The sequence below is a fragment of the Drosophila sechellia genome, chromosome 3L (assembly GCF_004382195.2).
Source record: "Drosophila sechellia strain sech25 chromosome 3L, ASM438219v1, whole genome shotgun sequence".
Lineage (NCBI taxonomy): Eukaryota > Metazoa > Arthropoda > Insecta > Diptera > Drosophilidae > Drosophila > Drosophila sechellia.
The window spans coordinates 20,741,856-20,759,727 of record NC_045951.1 but is presented as its reverse complement, the minus strand read 5'-3'; the positions used below and the strand labels follow the sequence as shown (position 1 = coordinate 20,759,727).

Below are 17,872 nucleotides of genomic sequence, written 5' to 3'. Positions count from 1 at the left end.
AAAATGAACAGTGCGTTTTGTAGACTGTAGAGGGCGCCTTTGCCCGCGCACTTTGAATTCACAAAAATTCTCCTCGTGAATATTTGGCATATTTAACCTGTGAGGTAAGCATTAAATACTTGCATTTACGCAGTGATAAAGGCCAACATCACTAATGTGCCAATACAGAGGACCGATAAGATTCCGAAATTCCAAATGTAGCCATTCGATTTAGGTCTCTTTTTACCATTCAAGCCAAAGGAAAGTTGTGGGGTAGGGGGCTCTCTTATCAGTAGCGATAATATAACTTACGACCTGATAAACGTTTCAGCCAAACCACAGAATTCAGTTAACGAACGAAACGAAAAGCGAGCGGATACCGCCTCGATCGAAGCGAAACATAAAAAAATAAAAGCCCCTGGCCAGTTGGCTTTTTGTTAAAAGAGTCATTATCGCAAGGTTTATCGGGAAATATAGTAAACGGGTGGCGAACTTAATTGTCCGGCTCGATCGTTCAGTTGGCCAACAGACGTCGCGTACTGCAAAAGCGCACTCAACCCGATCGATTTGAGTCCCGCATCCGCGGCGTGAGAAAACACCCCTAAACATCGAACAGTCACTGCAAAATGTATCCAGCACCAGCGGCGAAAATCAAGCACTTTGGCTCCCTCAGAACGGTAGCAGTTTGGGCCGGAATTCTCGGAGTGGTAAGTCGGCGGTTGGAATTCATTGTTACAGTCTCGGCCGCCAAGCGACCGCGACCCCATTCCCAGCCCATTGATAAGAGATATGGGGAGGTGTTCGACCTGACATTGAACGCACTTACTAAGATTGGATGGTCTCTCGCTATCGGAAAGTCCAGTATTCCAGTGATCATGATACGAGTATAATACTCATTGACTCATCGGGACGACTCCCAAACTGAAGAGCTGAGCCGCTCAGATAGCAGATAATGCCGATTGACGTGTGTAAACAAGTGAATGAACAAAAGATCTAGATTGGGACACTAAAAAACGTAAACGTAAATGAGTACATACAAAATTGCTTAATTCGTTGGGTGTGAATAATATCAGGATCTAGAAGCCATCCACCTCTTTAATGACGGAACAAGAATAACAAAAGATACAACTTTTTTATTTAATTAATTTTCAATGTATAAGTATAAATTTTAAAAAAGAGTGACGAACTAAAACCAATCAGAACTCATTTTTCTTTAGTGTGCCTCTGACTTTTTTTATAAATTATTCTTCTTATTTTATTTGTGTTTGTATTTCAGGCCCAGTCCATCATCTGGATGGGCTTGACCATAACAGCGATATGTGCCTACAATTGTGTCCTGTATATTACAAATGACCTCACCTATGGCTCCATGGTCAAGACTGTATTCTTCGACGTGTACTTCAAGGGCAGTTGCAAGATGAATCCCAGTGATTACCAGAACTACGACCAAACCATTCTGAATACAGTGACTACTGTTTTCGATCCCACCCAGATTTTGATCTGGAATTCGGTCTACCTGGGCGTTTCGGTTTGCTGGCTGATCGTCTCCGTTGTGCTGCTACTGTGTAAGTACTTCAAGAACCGGAAATGAACTGCATATATAGTTAAGATATCGAAACCTTTATGATTCACGAGGAAAAATATAGAAATTTGTTTGTGAGGCAGCCAAAACTTACGCATGGCACAAAGCCGTAAAGCCCAAATAAACAAAACTTGATGATAAGTTCGCTGGGAACTTATATGATGGGTTATATAACGATTTCATTAATGGTTGTTCCCCACTATATAACATTTTCAGCATTTGCTATTGGCTTTCAAAGAATTAAGCACATTAGCCCACAAGTAAACCGGAAAGTCTTTTTCTTTGTTATATTCATACAATTCGTTGTGTAAAGTTAAAATATAGTAGCATAGTTGGAGTTATGGTTATGACTCAATCTGAATACTGCTCAAATATGTACGAAACATATCTTATCTAGTAATTGATTAATTAAAATTTGTTAAATGCTATTTACTTTAATTTCGAAACCAAAGTGATAAGCTTTTTGGCACTTACTTTAAAATGATATTATTTAATGACTGCATTATAAGTTTGATTGATTTATCACCAATAAGTAAGCCCATTTAAGTATCACATGTTTAGCGCCCTGTTATGTTCCTGACAGCACTTGCCCGTGATGGATTACACTTAAGTTTATGCTTTTACTCCTACCATTTCAGGGGTGCGCAAGGACAACCCGAAGCAGACCGTGACTGCCATATACATCTGGGCCTTCTTCGTGGCCGCCATATGCTGCATGGATGTAGCTTCCGGAGTGATCTTCGGCGTGGACTACGGACGTTTCCGCACGGAGGCTCTGAGGTATAATGCCAATAGTATCAATGCTGGTGTCATCTATCCCTTGGCTGCCACCTTAATCGCCGGAGGAGTGGCTGCCATTTCCATGATGATCATCTCCTTCAAGGGATTCGTTTTGTGGTTCATTAACTTTGGACTGCTCGCATACCTCGTCGCGAGAGCCATTCGCATTTCCACCGATAAGGACAATGTGGTAAGTTGCGGTCAGGTCGGCGAGTGAGCTCATCGCTCACCTATGCTGGGTGACTTCTTCGTTGTCTCCGCTGATTCCATAAATTTTCGACACTGTCTTTGAAAATATTCCAACAACGTAGAAGGTAAAAATCGGCGGGCAGCGACTACGACATGGCTAAACTTAGCACTTTGTCGCCATTACCTCAATGTGGTGGTGGTAATTGCTGATAAGCTGGTTTCCAATTTGGCACCAGGTTTGCCTGATAGCGGGCTCTTGGCTTTTCGGTTTGGTTCCACCGAGCACGTTGGAAAATGACGACTTACTGGGTCTTAGGTTCGGGAGTTCTTTGCAAGGACAGTTCGCTTGAACTGGTGTGCTCTTAACTCAAACTTAAAGTATCCTTAAAAGGTCTCAAATATCTTCCTTTATAAAATATTACAAAATGTTGAATGGGCTGTAGCTGTCTCGTCTAAAATTAAACGAACATTCGCTTTTCCATAGGATACTTTGTTCAATCCTCGCAAGGATTCCAATGATATTCTGACCACCAGGACCCCGATTCGCGCCTACGAGGAGTAAGTATAACGATTCACACATTCGAAATGTCTGGAAACTAATTCTCGATTTGTATGGACAGGGTGGAGGTCCAGGCGTATAACAATGCCGCCTACGTTCCGGAAACCCGTTCCATGGCCGAGACCATTGAGGTGAACGAGGGAGCCATCGTGCGGGCGGCGCACTTGTCGATGGACTCGAACCTGATGGATCGTCGCTTCCGGGACATCAACGCGTACCAGCAGTACCCGCCTCCGAATCCGCAGCAAAGTCGCCCGCTGAAGCAATCCTCGCAGAATCCCATGGAGACCATAGTGGTGGCCACCTCGGGATTCCCCGTGCCGGACTACTCCCCGCAGCCCAGCCCCAATGGCATTCTGCGCCAACACCAGTACTAGATTACTAAGCCCCTTGGCGCCCCCCAAAAAGCCCTCTTCGATACCATAATTCTCAAATAATCCCAGCTAAAGTTTAGTTCAAATTTTATCAGCGGGAGCAACTTCTTCTGCTTGCTTATTCTTATTTATTTGCATGTTTATAACAATATAAGTGTACAGCTGTAAATATATAAAGCCGTTCTAGTTCCGCAGTGGAATGGTATTTGTTTATATATGCTAATTTGTTTTTTATAGAGCTGATAAGGAAAGAAATCGGCCCCCAGCAACGATTAATTGGAAGTAGATAAGAAATCCAGGAGGAGCATCGGCGTGTTTTCGGAAATTAAGATGACTGCTTTTATCTTTAGTCTGATCTCAACATTTAGAAGAGATAAAAGTGGAACAAGTGTTTTAAAAATAAATTTTTATGTTTGATTTCTTTGCATTTTTAAATATTTCAAACAGAAGCAAGCATTTTAAAAACTTATGTGTGTAATTGAAGTATTTTTGTGGTGTACTATATTCTAATAAAATCTATATCTGAACTGATTTTCCATTAATAAAAGTGCTCAAGCTCAATTATAATTATAAGAAATACTGACCACCAAACAATATTATACGTATTGAAGTTTTCAATCTGCCCGCCGAAATGTTAGGCAGTGCGATAACCAGTAATCTATTATCGCTATCGACATGCATGCCTTACGCCATTTTTAGTCCCATTTTGAAGAAGCCGCTGTTTACTCGGGTCAACAAAAGTTCACGAATTATATTGTGGATTGTGATAAGCCGGGCAATATTCGACTTTCATCCCGATTGCCGGGCATTAAACGTAGCGTGTGTGTTTTCGAATCCGATCACTTGTCACCGAAACACCCCCGGGAACGGTTGGAAAATTCATCTCGCCGGCAGTTGCCTTCGTTTTTGACTGGGAAAATATGGTTTTCATAACGAAATTTGCAAGGATTGGCCTGCAGGCCGCCCGCCAACTAAATGCCACCCACCTTGGCAACGTCCAGGCTCGCGCCATTCATCTGACAAGCCTCCTCGCCAAAGGTAAGGCAATTGTTTATGCAATAGCCACTGACTCTCAAACTGTAATTCCCGCCAGAACGCCGATACACAAACAAACACGAGTGGGTTGAGGTGGTTTCCGGCAGCAATGCCATAGTAGGCATCTCCAGTTACGCCCAGGAGGCTCTCGGGGATGTGGTGTTCGCCCAGCTCCCAGAACCCGGCACGGAACTCAAGCAGGATGACGAATGTGGGGCCCTGGAGAGCGTGAAAGCTGCTAGCGAGGTGTATTCACCCGTTAGTGGCAAGGTGATCGAAAAGAATGCCGAGGTGGAGGACACACCGGCCCTGGTCAACAGCAGTTGCTATGAGAAGGGTAATATCTGCGTCAAGACCCCCTCTTAACTCCACTTGAAACACGTACTTTCCTTTTCCAGGCTGGCTCTTCAAGGTGGACCTAAAGAATCCCAAGGAACTCGAAGCCCTCATGACCGAGGATCAGTACAAAGCCTTCCTGAGCAGCAGCGGGGATCACTAGAACCAGCAGCTAATCCTAACCCTAAAGCATCTTGACTGTAGCCTTTCAAACGAGTAAACTAGCATTTGTTATCAGCTGAAAAACGCTACACTCATACCCAAATATCACCAACCAAACTCATCGCCATACACACGTTGTTGTAGCTCTTGAAATTTGTTACGAATAAGAATCAACAGTAAATCCAAATGTTATATTTAAATTGGGCATCTTGACCTGCGGGTGGCAGACGTCGTCTGCTCCCCCATGGAAACCTTCTAGGTGATAAGACCAAAAATCCGAAGAGAAAACGTGCTGAGAGTTGATCAAAGATAAGAAGTCACTCAACAGAAGATTAAGAGAGCGGACAAGGCACTCAGTTTCATAATAATACAGATCAGCTTGGTGCGGCGTGCTTGGCTGGAATTAAGAAAAAACGTTTAACACTGTTGCTTGGACACGCGATGGCGCACGCCACGGCACTCAGCCATCACCTGATGGATTCGACGATGGACCGATGACACACCTACCTCTCTGGAAAGTTACGCCGTGCTCTGGCGATAAGGATGTCCAAGTCGCGCCTTGAAAATATGCCCGATCAAGTTGATAAGCCCTCCGAAAAGCGCCGCCTATGTCCCATTGAACTTGAAGAGCGTGTTCGCCGAAGCTTTTCCATTCGGAAAGCTATGGCAACGGAGGAGAAAAGCTTGGCAGTAGCTCATTCGAATGGTCAGTGCTCAAAAAGAACTCATTCCGTGCGGTGCGAGAAGCGCATGCTGCTCGAGAACCAACCTCTGAAAATAATAAAAACAATCACACACAAAGCTAAGGATAATTGCAAAACAGGATAATTGAAGACCTCAAGCAAGGGAAAACAGTTCAAGGATATACACCAATACCTAAAACCACAACTCAATAACAAAATGCCAGCGGAAAAATCAATATACGATCCCAACCCGGCCATCAGCCAAAATGCCTACATATCCAGCTTCGAGGAGTACCAGAAGTTCTACCAGGAGTCGCTGGACAATCCGGCCGAGTTCTGGTCCCGCGTGGCCAAGCAGTTCCACTGGGAAACGCCCGCAGATCCGGAGAAGTTCCTCAAGTACAACTTCAACATCTCGAAGGGACCCATTTCGATCAAATGGATGGAGGGTGCCTCCACTAATCTGTGCTACAATCTCCTAGATCGCAACGTAAGGAACGGCCTGGGCGACCAGATAGCCTACTACTGGTGAGTTCGGTTGCAAATCCTCGCCCACTTTCGCTCTGGGTGGCGTAGGTCGTACGAAAACAAAAGTATTTGTGTGGCAGCGCAGGATTATTGATTTTTCGTCTGGTTACGAAACTCTCGCCTTGTGACGTAGAAAGGTGGGCTCCTCGTGCACAGGATTTACTGCGCAGGCACCATACCGAAACAGATGATAGCACTCCTTTGCTTAATTTAAATACATATGTGCACAAGGATGCAGTTCCGTGGCACGTCCCACCTGCCATCGATTTTGGTTGGGGAATCTTCCCTTATTACATTTGTGTCTGTTAATTTGAGCGATTATTTTCGTTTTGATTGTCGCAAATAATTGATTTAATCGTCTGCATGCCGAATGTGACAGTGAGACTAACGACCTAAAATCAATTCAGTTTTGGGTGGTTTTTGGCTTTCCAACTGCGGCTTCGCTAGACACTCCGACTCTGGGTCAATGTCAGGGCTAGTCTTCGTTCCTCGAGACGACCCTCATAAGGGGGTGACCCGGCCAAGTTTACGCTTGGTTTTTCTTTATTTATTCAGTTTAAATCGATTTACAATTAAACCGGTTGGGGAAGCCCTGAAACATAGAAGCTTTGGTCTTATTTGATTTTTTTTCACATGTATTTTGCTAGTTACACTTTTTAGTGTGAGTAAGAATGTTTTTCTTTATTCATAAATTTAAATTTGAGTGTCGTTTTTTGCCAATACCTCCAATTATTTGAAGTACATTTCCTGTGATTTTGAATGTAAAGCAAAGCTTAAGGGTCATTGTCACTTGTGACGTCAAGCTCTCACTAAAACAATAATAACTAAGCCAGCGTGTGCTTTTTTTATTAGCAAAGCCTTTTACTTGCCCCAAAAGTACAATATCCGTACTTTCTGTTGTCTTATCTAATTTTCAGTCTATAACTCATCTTTGCGCTTTTGTTTGTTTCTCCACTAATTAAAGTAAATTAAACAATCGAATGCGATACAAACCAGTGACTGCTCCCACTGTATATGTTCTTCCCCCTTCGAATCAACATACTTCGGTGACTGCGATTAGGCAACAGACACTCCCTTTCGCTGATTAGCTACCCAGGAGGAGCTAATGCTGTACCCAGTGCTGTACCTTATGAGGTTCTCAAGTGCCCACTCAAATCGCAATTAAATTGAAAAGCTCGGACTGGATGGACGGAATAAGTATTTTGTTTTGGTTGCGCGAGAAGTATTTTAGTTGTTTTCAGACCCAAAGTTCACCGAGCAATGCGTCAGGGCGCAAAAAACACACAGTTAAACAAATGTTAATGCTAATGAGCTTATCTCGGGGTTATCACTTGAGAGGCGGGTTAGGGGGCGGGGCGCGTGTGCCGGAGGAAATGCAAATGAAAGTCAGGTAACTGAAAGGCAATTACAAGGTCATTGCAAGTATTGGTTCCCATTCAGCCTCGAACTTACGACGGCCCATCACCACTAATATTCTCGGCTATTTCGCACTTTTGTTGGGAATTATTTAATCCCAGCCCACAATCTGTCCTCACTTTGCTCAGATAAGATAAAAGGGGGACACAGGCCCAAAAAGGCTAAAAAACCGAGTGCACGTAATGAGTAATAATTAACGCTTTTCGAACCGCCGTCTCAGATAATTTTATTGCAAACCAAAGCAAGCTAAAATCTTAAAAGTTATATGTCCCAGTTTTATTGCATAGATAGGCGCACCGAATCGAAAAAGCTGAAGAATTGGTTATTAGGAATTGTCTTGGGCCTAATTAATATTGATAAAATTGAACAATTGGAAACCCTGCGTTTTGGTGCATTTTACATTTTATGACATTTTTCAACTTGAAAAACAATACCTTTGGATGTCTTAAATATTTGTGCACCTTCCGTCGAACTAAACAAGGTTGTTGTACCTTTGTCCCAAAATAACCGTTTCGAACCCAACCGATTTACGCAAAACTGTTTTCAATTCCGAGAGTCGTTAGCAACAAAATTAAGTCGAATTAAACACACGAAAGCCTGAAGCGAAAGCCGAGCAATATTATGTAAACGATTTGACAATGCGCGCAAATTGTTTATTCAAATTGATGGAAGCGCGTCTTTGCGTTAAACAGTTTGCTATTTTTGCTTTCCTTTAATTTGTGTGTCAGTCGGCGTCTGGGCAAAAGGTGGAGTAGAATCGGTAAAACACGGCGAAATCGACTAAAAAGATGAAGAACAGTTGAAAACGTGTCAAAATGGAAAGTTTACCCAAAATTATCGAAATAAAGTATTTCTAATATTCCAGTGAGCGCTAATAGTTTGACAGCCACTGGGCGTCTAGAAAATCACGCGATCACATCGTCTGATTCACTCACAACCAATTAGAGAGCCACTGCGCTCCCTCCCTCCACGCACGAAGAATGACTAGGAGAGTGGTATGGTTAGTGGAGGGAGGGAGGGTGCGCTGTGTGTAAAGAAGAATGGACTGTCTGTTTTACTTGCTAAAAAACAAGAGAGCGGCAAAAAACAACATGTGTATAAAAATGCTGCCTAGGCATTTCTTGACTTCGTAAATTATGTAAGCGACTCTCTTCACGCAAATCAATCCGTAAAAACAAATAACCGATCTTTAGATAAACATTGTGAATGAGCATCGTACGATAATGTCTCTCAAACTGTAGGGCCCGGGCAGACACGGAGACGCGATAGAGAGAGATAGCAGAAAGCACTGAAAACAATTTTTGATCTTCGCAAGTCTCAATTTTACTGCTTGAGTTTGGTTGGAGAGTATCTACAAATATTTTTTAACCATCAAAAATTTCCGTCAGATCGTTTGGTACAAAACATTTCCGAATGGTGTTTAAAAATCACTCAGTTTAAGGCCATGTAGGTTAACCAAAGTCATTTTTCCGCTTATAAATACGAGTGCTTGGGAACTTAATAATAATAAGAATTCTAACAACAACCGATGCAATAAAAATCACACATATTGAGTAAATAAAACTGGTTACTATCAGCTGTTCCTAAGCAATTTATTTTCAGGCGCTTAATAATATTTAAAATATAGTAAACACAAGGATATTTTTGCACAGTGTAGGGAAGAAACCAAAAACATTCCATGCGAGATCAATACGACACGCGAATCAACAGCTGATGTTATTGTTATTAAGATAAGTCGCCGGCGCTCGTTGTTTTTGCCATGGATTTTATGCCATTCCTCATAATTTTTTCATTTTTGGCTCGCACGTGTGGTGAGAGTGGCCGTTTCTAGTATATTTTCGGATTTCTGATTTCTGATAAGCGGGAGACGGCCACGCGTCTTCCCTTGGTCAAGAGGTGAATGGTAGATGGCGGACCGGGACGGTGCATGAGGTGTTTCTAAGGCGGCATGGAAAATTTCTTGTCTGGCGATCCGGCGGCGAGATTAGGAGGCGAGTGGCCCGATTACGCCTCCAAATTGGAAATTAATACGCTCGTCGCGACACATTTGGTTTGATTACTCATGCGGAGGATGAGGAGGCACCTCCGGTGCTCCAAACTCTGATAAGTGGAGAGGACGTCCGCAAACACACTTGCTAGTTTTCCTTGACTATCAGCTGTCGCTGGCAGATTGTGATTTCGGCCCAGCTTGGCAATCACCAGGTGTTCAAAACATATACATATATTATATTTATTTGATCTTATCCATAACAGTCATGTTGACGTTAGATATTGAGGGGCTCTTAATTACCTATTGTTCTGGATAATCATTCCGTTGCAGGTGGGTTCGGTTAGACCCCGGGCCAGATGATTCGGATGAAGAGTTTGCTTTCTGTGTGGATATTTCGGGTTTGTGGGTAGAACACCAGGATCTCTGTAAATGTTGTCGTTTCGAAGCAGAAGACCTGGCGGAGTGATGAGAACCTTTTGAAAGCCAATGGAGGTTATTGGTCATTGGTTTTAGACAAGTCTTCTTAGCTTCGATGTGCTTCCGCCTACTTAAATGGCTGTCAAGGTGGAGACCCAGATTGGGGACAAGCAGTTTGTTAAGGGTAGACGTTATCAAAATTGATGAGCTTGGAAAATTCTGCGCATTTCAATATAGGGGAGAAAGATTATGATATTTGCCTGTTTATTGTTTTTAAACATTTTTATGAAATTGCTGTTGTGTGTGGGATTACAAATGACTTTATTTGCACAATTTGAAACTTTTTTTGTTTAAACTCCTTTCTGATGACTTTTGCATCATTGATGTCCTGAAACATTATGAAATCCAATTATATGGATTAGATGGAATACATTTTTTAGCCGAAAAGCAAGTTTTCAGACCCTGTCATTGTCGCTATTGGCCAGAGTTTCTGATCGCGATCCATTTATCGGACGGCGGGCTTAGATTTGGGAATCCAAATCTCCATCGGGGATCCTCCTTGCTGCTGCGAAGAGTGCATCGTCATAGCAATCAATGTCCTCCCTGATATTGCACTCGTGGGTTAGTTCAATGGGGTAACTTTCGTGCTCATTGTTTTTAAGCCAGGTGGTTTACGGGCTTCGAAGAAGAGTTATCAGCATTGGTAAGTGGTCTCCGATGATAAGTCCAATTGCGTGTTTGCAGTTATTAGATTGTTAGACATATTTCCTGCCACAGAAAAACCAATCAATCAAAATTTCTAGCATCTGTAGGCCAGTATGTAGGACTGCCTGGTAAACGTAGTCCAGTTTTAATGATTTCGATATGGTTTCCATCCCTTAGGGGTCGTAGGGCATAATCCCCGAATAAATACGGGTGGCGCCCCTAATCTCCTTCGCATACTGTCCTATTTGTCTAAAGTTAAGTATAGCATACGGTCCAGGAAGCAAATGACTAAGTCCAAAAAGTAAAAACACAATCGAGGGGTGTTTTCATGGCGTATTTTATTTATTTTTACCAACTTACTAATTGACAAGTACAAGCACAAACAGGTATTTCGTTCAAGTGGAATATCATTTCACCCGGGCGGTTTTGGCCCAGTTGAATCAGTACAAACCCCCAACCCACTCGCAGGGCGAACTTTGAACACAGCGGACGAGTCAGCGGTACTGAAATAACCCCCAAAAAACGTCACAAGGGGAGCTTTTGCCGTCGTTCCGACTGCTTCCTGCTTTTCTCTTTGGCCATACACATTTTGGGCCAAAATAATAGACGCTTTATTGCCGGCTAATTCTAATGCTTATCGCAGGCGACGGACAACAGGTGATGATTTACACTCCGCTGATTGCATTGTCTGCCTTTCTAGTCCACCTGTCGTGTAGTTTATTACTGTTTTCTGCGTTGCTAATCTGCCTTGACCTCCAAAACTGCCATGGAAATGGCTTTCCCCTTACTTTCGAAGTTTCATGACTGACCGTCGGCGATCGCTAGTGTTTATATCCGTTTTGAACGCCGAAACCATTCACGATTTACCCCAGAGTCACGATATTTGTTTACCCATTCAAAGCTTTCAAAGCTCTGACGCATTCCATTTAGTGCTGAATTCTATATTCATTCATTTAATAGCAACAATTAGGGAAACATTAACAGTGCCTCCAATTTGTTTGTGAATTTCGGATTATTAGGAATGAAAATACGATTCGGTTTAATTCTTTTATTTACTTTTGGATACATTTAACTACCTTTTACCGATTTAACGTTAGTTGTGCACACTATTGCTAACTAAAGTACTCGTTCAATGACTTTTAGCAGCTGTTGTAAATAAAGTAAAGTAGGTTATTGGCACTGGCTTCTGTTGCCAAGTTCAGAACAAAAAGGGAAAGGCACACAAAGTATATACAATTACACAATGCAAAGTCATATTATGTACGCGGTAGGAACACAAGCGGTACAAAAAAGTGGATTCGAATGCATTTTTAAATATTATGTTGGAACACTTACCGTAACTATGAAATCTCTTTGAAATTAGGTGACAATTCGAGTTCAGAAAATCGAATTAAGTCGGCTGGGCAATTAGGAAGCCTCGCATTACAGTAAGTGATCCAATTGTGGTCGGGGTAATTAGCCCAATTGTGGGAAACCCGGTATGCGGCCACCCATTTGAGAACGCCACCGGCGCGTGCTCAATATAAATACTGTACAAGTAATACTAAGTATGTTGGAATGTAATGCTATGTGTTTCCTCCTGGTCATGTTTCTTTTTTGCCATTTTTTCAGGGAGGGCAACCACCCCGACGATTATTCCCGGGGTCTCACCTATCGCAAGTTGCTGGAGGAGGTGTGCCGCTTCGCCAACGTGCTGAAGGATCATGGCATTCGAAAGGGCGATCGTGTATCCATTTACATGCCCATGATTCTGGAGCTGCCCATCGCGATGCTGGCCTGCGCCCGCATTGGAGCCGTGCACTCGATCGTTTTCGCCGGATTCTCACCGGACTCGCTGGCGGAGCGGATGTTCGATTGCAAGGCCAAGCTGCTGATTACGGCGGATGGAGGCTGGCGTGGAGAGAAACCCCTGTACCTGAAGGCTCTGTGCGACACGGCCTTGGAGAAGGTCGAGGAGATGGGACACTCCGTGGAGAAGTGCATCGTGGTGTCGCACTTGAAGCGCGTGACTCCGTGCCAGCCGGGTCATGTCGAGGAGGAAATCCCATGGACCGATGACCGCGATTACTGGTGGCACGAGGAGATGGAGGACAAGGAGCCAGCCTGCTATCCCGAGTGGATGGACGCCGAGGATCCGCTGTTCATGCTCTACACCAGTGGCTCCACTGGCAAGCCCAAGGGAGTGCTCCACACGACCGCCGGATATCTGCTGTATGCGGCTACGACCTTCAAGATCGTATTTGACTATAAGCCAGGGGATATCTACTGGTGCACCGCCGATGTTGGCTGGATCACGGGCCACACCTACGTCGTGTACGGACCATTGGCCAATGGGGCCACTTCAGTGATTGTAAGTGGATGATAAGATCTAACAAATAATGGATTTCTGACTAACTGTCCCTATTACTTGGTAATTGCAGTTCGAGGGCACACCATTCTTCCCTGGAAACGATCGGTACTGGAGTGTCATTGACAAATATAAGGTAACGCAGTTCTACACAGCTCCCACGGCGATTCGTGCCCTCATGAAGTTCGGAGAGGATCCCGTTCTGAAGCACAACCTGAGCGGACTCAAGTAGGTTTTATACACTTTATTTTTACTTCTATAACAATTTTCCTAATGACTTTATTCATTTGCAGAGTTTTGGGCAGCGTGGGTGAGCCCATCAACCCGGAGGCCTGGCTCTGGTATTACAAGTACATTGGAAAGGAGCAGTGCTCCATTGTGGACACCTTTTGGCAAACGGAAACCGGTGGTCATGTCATTACACCTCTGCCTGGAGCGACTCCCATGAAGCCGGGATCTGCTGTAAGAAAAATCCTTTGGCTAGTTGATGTCAGTACTAAACATTTATTGTCTTCTACTCTTAGTCATTCCCCTTCTTTGGAGTGAAGCCCACTTTGCTGGATGAGTGCGGCATTGAAATTAAGGGGGAGGGAGAGGGCTACTTGGTCTTCTCGCAACCTTGGCCGGGAATGATGCGCACCTTGTATAACAACCATGAACGTTTCGAGGACACTTACTTCTCCAAGTTCCCAGGGTACTACTGCACTGGCGATGGTGAGTCATGAAGTTTTGGACTGCTTTTCATTGTGACTTTAAAGTGAATTAAGATTGCTAATTATTTTTTTTGTTTTGATTTTTTTTCTCATAGGAGCCCGTCGCGATGCTGATGGCTATTTGTGGATCACTGGCCGTGTGGACGACATGTTAAACGTGTCCGGTCATCTAATGTCCACCGCCGAGGTTGAGTCGGTTCTCACAGAGCATCCTCGCGTGGCTGAGTCCGCCGTGGTTTCCCGTCCGCATCCCGTCAAGGGCGAGTGTCTCTACTGCTTCATTACGCCGAACGAGAACGAGTTATTCGACCAGAAACTAATTTCGGACCTGAAGAAGATGGTGCGAGAACGTATCGGACCTTTTGCTATGCCGGATGTCATTCAAAATGCTCCCGGACTGCCTAAAACTCGTTCCGGCAAGATTATGCGTCGTGTGCTGCGCAAGATCGCGGTTAACGATCGCAACGTGGGCGACACATCTACCTTGGCCGATGAGCAAATTGTGGAGCAACTGTTCGCCAACCGGCCAGTGGAGGCCAAGTAGATGGTAGCTGTTGGACCAAATGGCAGCAGCCAGGATCCCTTCACCCAAGGCTTTCTCCGGTTGCACTGGCCACTCCACTTTGCCATCGCACTTCTACCACTTACGTATCGCGATTACGTATCCTGTAAATCTCCCTCTACTTGTATGAATTACCCACTGCTTAATGTTTGTTCCGTTCCGGGCTACGGAGTGGTTAGCACCTTTCAAATTCTACTTAGCTCGTAAGCCTAAGCGTGTGCGTAAGTAAGTGACTGGGTGGTTTCCGATCCCAGTTATCTATCGTCTCTATGATTTTGAGTACTTGCCTGTTCACCGTAGTTAACATGCTCACCACGCACACATTTTCCAGTTCTTTTGTTTCTTCGTTGTAGTCGTAGTTTAAGTTCTCGCTAATTCGTTGTGATACAAATTTAATTATATCTTACTTATGTATGTATTTTTAGTAGAATTGATATGAGACAAAATATATACACGATTCCAATTGTCGCCACAAATTACACAGATCACCTCTTTTTAGTTGTATCCTTTTTTGTAGTGTCTCTTTCAAACCTTTTCAGATCTGAGAAGATGCGCACGTAAGTCCGGAAACCATAGGGGATATCGGTTTCATCCCCGTCCCATTAGCCCATAAGTTTGAGAACGATACATATCTGTGTGGCATTATGCTTGCCATATTCCTAGATACGATCTACATGTTAAAGAGAAACGCTCGGATATACTATATACACTATATATATACATGTTATAAGGTCAGAAGACTTACTGCAACGAAACATATCATTGAAGTTACTGCTGCAAGCCTATGGATATAAGTATAGAGGCTTTTATTGTTAGAGATCGTTATCTTGAGGAGATCGGCTTGGAAGTAATGGATATCATGGATTGGCTGATTAGGGGCAGCGGTCCCCAGTCTGATTGTAAAAAGATTGTTAGTTATACAGCGATGGCGAACGAAAGAGTGCAATTTACATATCTATATATAAATATATATATATTTCTGTATATGAACGTATGTGTAAAATAAAGTTTATTGTTTTAATGTGTTTGAACCTGCAAGTGCAAAGACTATATTATATTTAGAAATTCTTATGAAGTGTCAGTCCCTGAGAATTAAGATCGCACTAGCCGAGCATGATACTTCCTTGTGAATCAGTCAACTTTCGGCCTTTGTCACATTTGTTTTGCTGATTTTTGGCTCGGTCTTTCAACACCTTGGTGGCAGTGTCAGATCTTTGACTGGATTGTTGTTTGGGGCTGTGGACGAGCACCACCAGAATGGTCGACGATAAGCTACCACCAAGCAAGGAACCTGCTGAACGCCCTCCAGACCAGGCCACCCCCGGAAACGCGGCTACCCGATTTGGCTTGGAGGATCACGAGGCCACTCAGCAGGATGCCCGGGTGAACACACTGCGGCAAGCAGAAGAGCGACGTGGTTCCATGGTGCCTCCCGACAAGCGGGCGATGTCCATGAAGATATCGCAAGCGCGCTTACACACCATAAATGATCCGAATCGGACTGGCACACATTCTGCTGAAGCGACGACACCACCGGCCAAGCCTGTGGTCAACATTTCGTCGCGGAGTTCTTTGATGAAAGGTGTGGCGCCAGATCTTCCACCCAAGCCGCAGCGACCCTCCGAAAGCGAGGTCGATCTTGAATCCTCCGATGTTGATAGACCATCGGCAAAAAGGAAATCGGAGAAAGCACTATCTGATATTTCAACTTCGTCATCGGAGGAATCAGATAAACGCGTCCGACCTGCTCCTCCTCCCCCACAACCAGAGCCTCAGCAGAAATCAATTGATTTTGCAGCATCGGAAGCTGAGCCCATTCCCCCGCCGGCGCCTAGACCGGAGGATGTACCATTGCCCCCACCCATGATGTCGTCCGTGCCGACGGATGGAAGCCAAGACGATGGCCAGAGCATAAATAGCAAGTTGACCAACACCGACATCAGTTTTCACCCATCCAAGGTATTCGCCTCGAAGGGAACCAACACTTCGGGCATGCTCTACTCCGACGAGGAAAATGTGCCGGAGGAAGAGGAATTCCCAAAACTTCCGGATCAGTTCTCCGCCAGCGATCTGGACACTTTGTTCCTGCTGGCCTGTCGGGAGGTGAAGAAGGCTGGCGCTATCGCTCTTGCGGAAAACAAAAAGAACCAGGAGTACACCACCAAGAAGCACACGAATGACATCGTCACTCCCACCGACAACATTGTCGAGGAGTCCTTCATTAAGGCCATCAGCTCACGGTATCCCAATCACCAGTAAGTAGGGGTTAATTAAGGGAACATTTACATTCAATGCGGATTGTATACTATAACTCATACAGATTTATTGCCGAAGAGAGAATTTCAAAGTCGGAGACTGGTATGGTGACCCTGACCGATGACCCCACCTGGATAATCGATCCCATCGATGGCACCATGAACTTTGTCCACCACTTTCCGTACTACTGCATCTCCGTGGCCTATTTGGTAAATCAGGAGACCCAGTTTGGTATTATCTATAATCCGCCCATGAAGAATATGTACACGGCCCAACTGGGCAAGGGTGCTCAAATGAACGGCGAGATGATAAGGACCACTGGCCAAACCAACCTCTCCGCGGCCATGGTTCTGCAGGAGTACAGCTCGGGCGGCAATGAGGCGCGTAACCAGGTGGCCACTGAGAACTCCCAGCGTCTGGTAAAGAGAACACATGCGTGAGTATTTCAAATGTACAGAATCTAGTTTGGTTTTACTACATACCAACTACTCCTGATTCTTTGTAGGATGCGCTCTATTGGATCCTCCGCCATGTGCTTGGCAATGGTCGCCTCCGGAGTGGCGGATGCCTTCTACAACTTTGGGCTGCACGTTTGGGATATGGCAGCAGGCGCTTTGATAGTCACGGAGGCCGGAGGAGTGGTAATGGATCCGGCCGGAGAGGAGTTGGACATTATGTCCCGTCGCTGCCTCGCTGCCTCTACTGACTACCTTGCCCTCGAATTGGGTAACTGCCTGCAGCAGAATTATCCATCTCCACGTGACGACGAGCCGCGTTCCGTTAACCCCAATGAGTACGGACCTGCTCCGGAGACCAGGGACTTTACCAGCCAGACGGACTTCCCCGATTCGGATACCCCAGAAACCACTGACACCGAAATAGGCAGAGAAAAAAAAGCGACGCCTGCTAACTAATTAACCACCAGAAAGGCCAGCTTAAATTGCATTTTAAAATTTTAGTTGTTTAATAAACTGACAATGCATGGTTTTTCCATGTTTTTAAGTAAAGCTTTTTGTTTTGCTTTTACTAGTAAAATACCTTTTTCTAGGCAGCTATGCCTAATCATTCTAATGATATCTATATATCATATATTTTATATCTACATGGCATCCAATTTGAATGCTATTTTTTCTAAAATTGTTTCTTGTAAGTCTTTAGTATGCGGAAGTCAATGGGTGTATGGTACACATGGGTATGTTTTAGTATAGATTTGCCGTGATTACACTTTGGTTTAAGCCATAGCAATAGTGCCAACGAAG

At 44.3% G+C, this 17,872-nt stretch overlaps 4 protein-coding genes across 4 annotated transcripts; all 4 read left to right on the top strand.

Moving 5' to 3' along the window:
• Positions 1–329: 329 nt before the first annotated feature.
• LOC6616420 lies at positions 330–3,680 on the top strand. Its single transcript, XM_002040744.2, has 5 exons — positions 330–686; positions 1,256–1,544; positions 2,200–2,531; positions 3,015–3,088; positions 3,151–3,680. The coding sequence occupies exons 1-5, from the start codon at positions 606–608 to the stop codon at positions 3,464–3,466; spliced, it is 1,092 nt and encodes a 363-aa protein (XP_002040780.1). The 5' UTR covers positions 330–605; the 3' UTR covers positions 3,467–3,680.
• Positions 3,681–4,176: 496 nt separating this feature from the next.
• Positions 4,177–5,183, top strand: LOC6616419 (glycine cleavage system H protein, mitochondrial). The gene is made up of 3 exons (XM_002040743.2): positions 4,177–4,501; positions 4,557–4,835; positions 4,897–5,183. Exons 1-3 carry the CDS (start codon positions 4,384–4,386, stop codon positions 4,995–4,997), a joined length of 498 nt encoding a protein of 165 aa, XP_002040779.1. The 5' UTR covers positions 4,177–4,383; the 3' UTR covers positions 4,998–5,183.
• A 713-nt stretch (positions 5,184–5,896) lies between these two features.
• Positions 5,897–14,836, top strand: LOC6616418 (acetyl-coenzyme A synthetase). The gene is made up of 6 exons (XM_002040742.2): positions 5,897–6,207; positions 12,347–13,085; positions 13,156–13,310; positions 13,376–13,544; positions 13,607–13,796; positions 13,891–14,836. Exons 1-6 carry the CDS (start codon positions 5,897–5,899, stop codon positions 14,337–14,339), a joined length of 2,013 nt encoding a protein of 670 aa, XP_002040778.1. The 3' UTR covers positions 14,340–14,836.
• A 95-nt stretch (positions 14,837–14,931) lies between these two features.
• Positions 14,932–17,620, top strand: LOC6616417. Its single transcript, XM_002040741.2, has 3 exons — positions 14,932–16,612; positions 16,678–17,049; positions 17,119–17,620. Exons 1-3 carry the CDS (start codon positions 15,615–15,617, stop codon positions 17,525–17,527), a joined length of 1,779 nt encoding a protein of 592 aa, XP_002040777.1. The 5' UTR covers positions 14,932–15,614; the 3' UTR covers positions 17,528–17,620.
• The last annotated feature ends 252 nt before the right edge of the window (positions 17,621–17,872 follow it).

Bases quoted from the DNA above. Each gene is read 5' to 3' on its own strand.
- LOC6616420 (XM_002040744.2), top strand. From the start codon at position 606: ATGTATCCAGCACCAGCGGCGAAAATCAAGCACTTTGGCTCCCTCAGA. The intron at 2,532-3,014 runs GTAAGTTGCGGT...GCTTTTCCATAG, and splicing joins CCACCGATAAGGACAATGTG to GATACTTTGTTCAATCCTCG. The intron at 3,089-3,150 runs GTAAGTATAACG...TTGTATGGACAG, and splicing joins CCGATTCGCGCCTACGAGGA to GGTGGAGGTCCAGGCGTATA.
- LOC6616419 (XM_002040743.2), top strand. From the start codon at position 4,384: ATGGTTTTCATAACGAAATTTGCAAGGATTGGCCTGCAGGCCGCCCGC. The intron at 4,502-4,556 runs GTAAGGCAATTG...AATTCCCGCCAG, and splicing joins GACAAGCCTCCTCGCCAAAG to AACGCCGATACACAAACAAA. The intron at 4,836-4,896 runs GTAATATCTGCG...TTCCTTTTCCAG, and splicing joins CAGCAGTTGCTATGAGAAGG to GCTGGCTCTTCAAGGTGGAC.
- LOC6616418 (XM_002040742.2), top strand. From the start codon at position 5,897: ATGCCAGCGGAAAAATCAATATACGATCCCAACCCGGCCATCAGCCAA. The intron at 13,086-13,155 runs GTAAGTGGATGA...TGGTAATTGCAG, and splicing joins ATGGGGCCACTTCAGTGATT to TTCGAGGGCACACCATTCTT. The intron at 13,545-13,606 runs GTAAGAAAAATC...TTCTACTCTTAG, and splicing joins CCATGAAGCCGGGATCTGCT to TCATTCCCCTTCTTTGGAGT.
- LOC6616417 (XM_002040741.2), top strand. From the start codon at position 15,615: ATGGTCGACGATAAGCTACCACCAAGCAAGGAACCTGCTGAACGCCCT. The intron at 16,613-16,677 runs GTAAGTAGGGGT...TAACTCATACAG, and splicing joins TCACGGTATCCCAATCACCA to ATTTATTGCCGAAGAGAGAA. The intron at 17,050-17,118 runs GTGAGTATTTCA...GATTCTTTGTAG, and splicing joins CTGGTAAAGAGAACACATGC to GATGCGCTCTATTGGATCCT.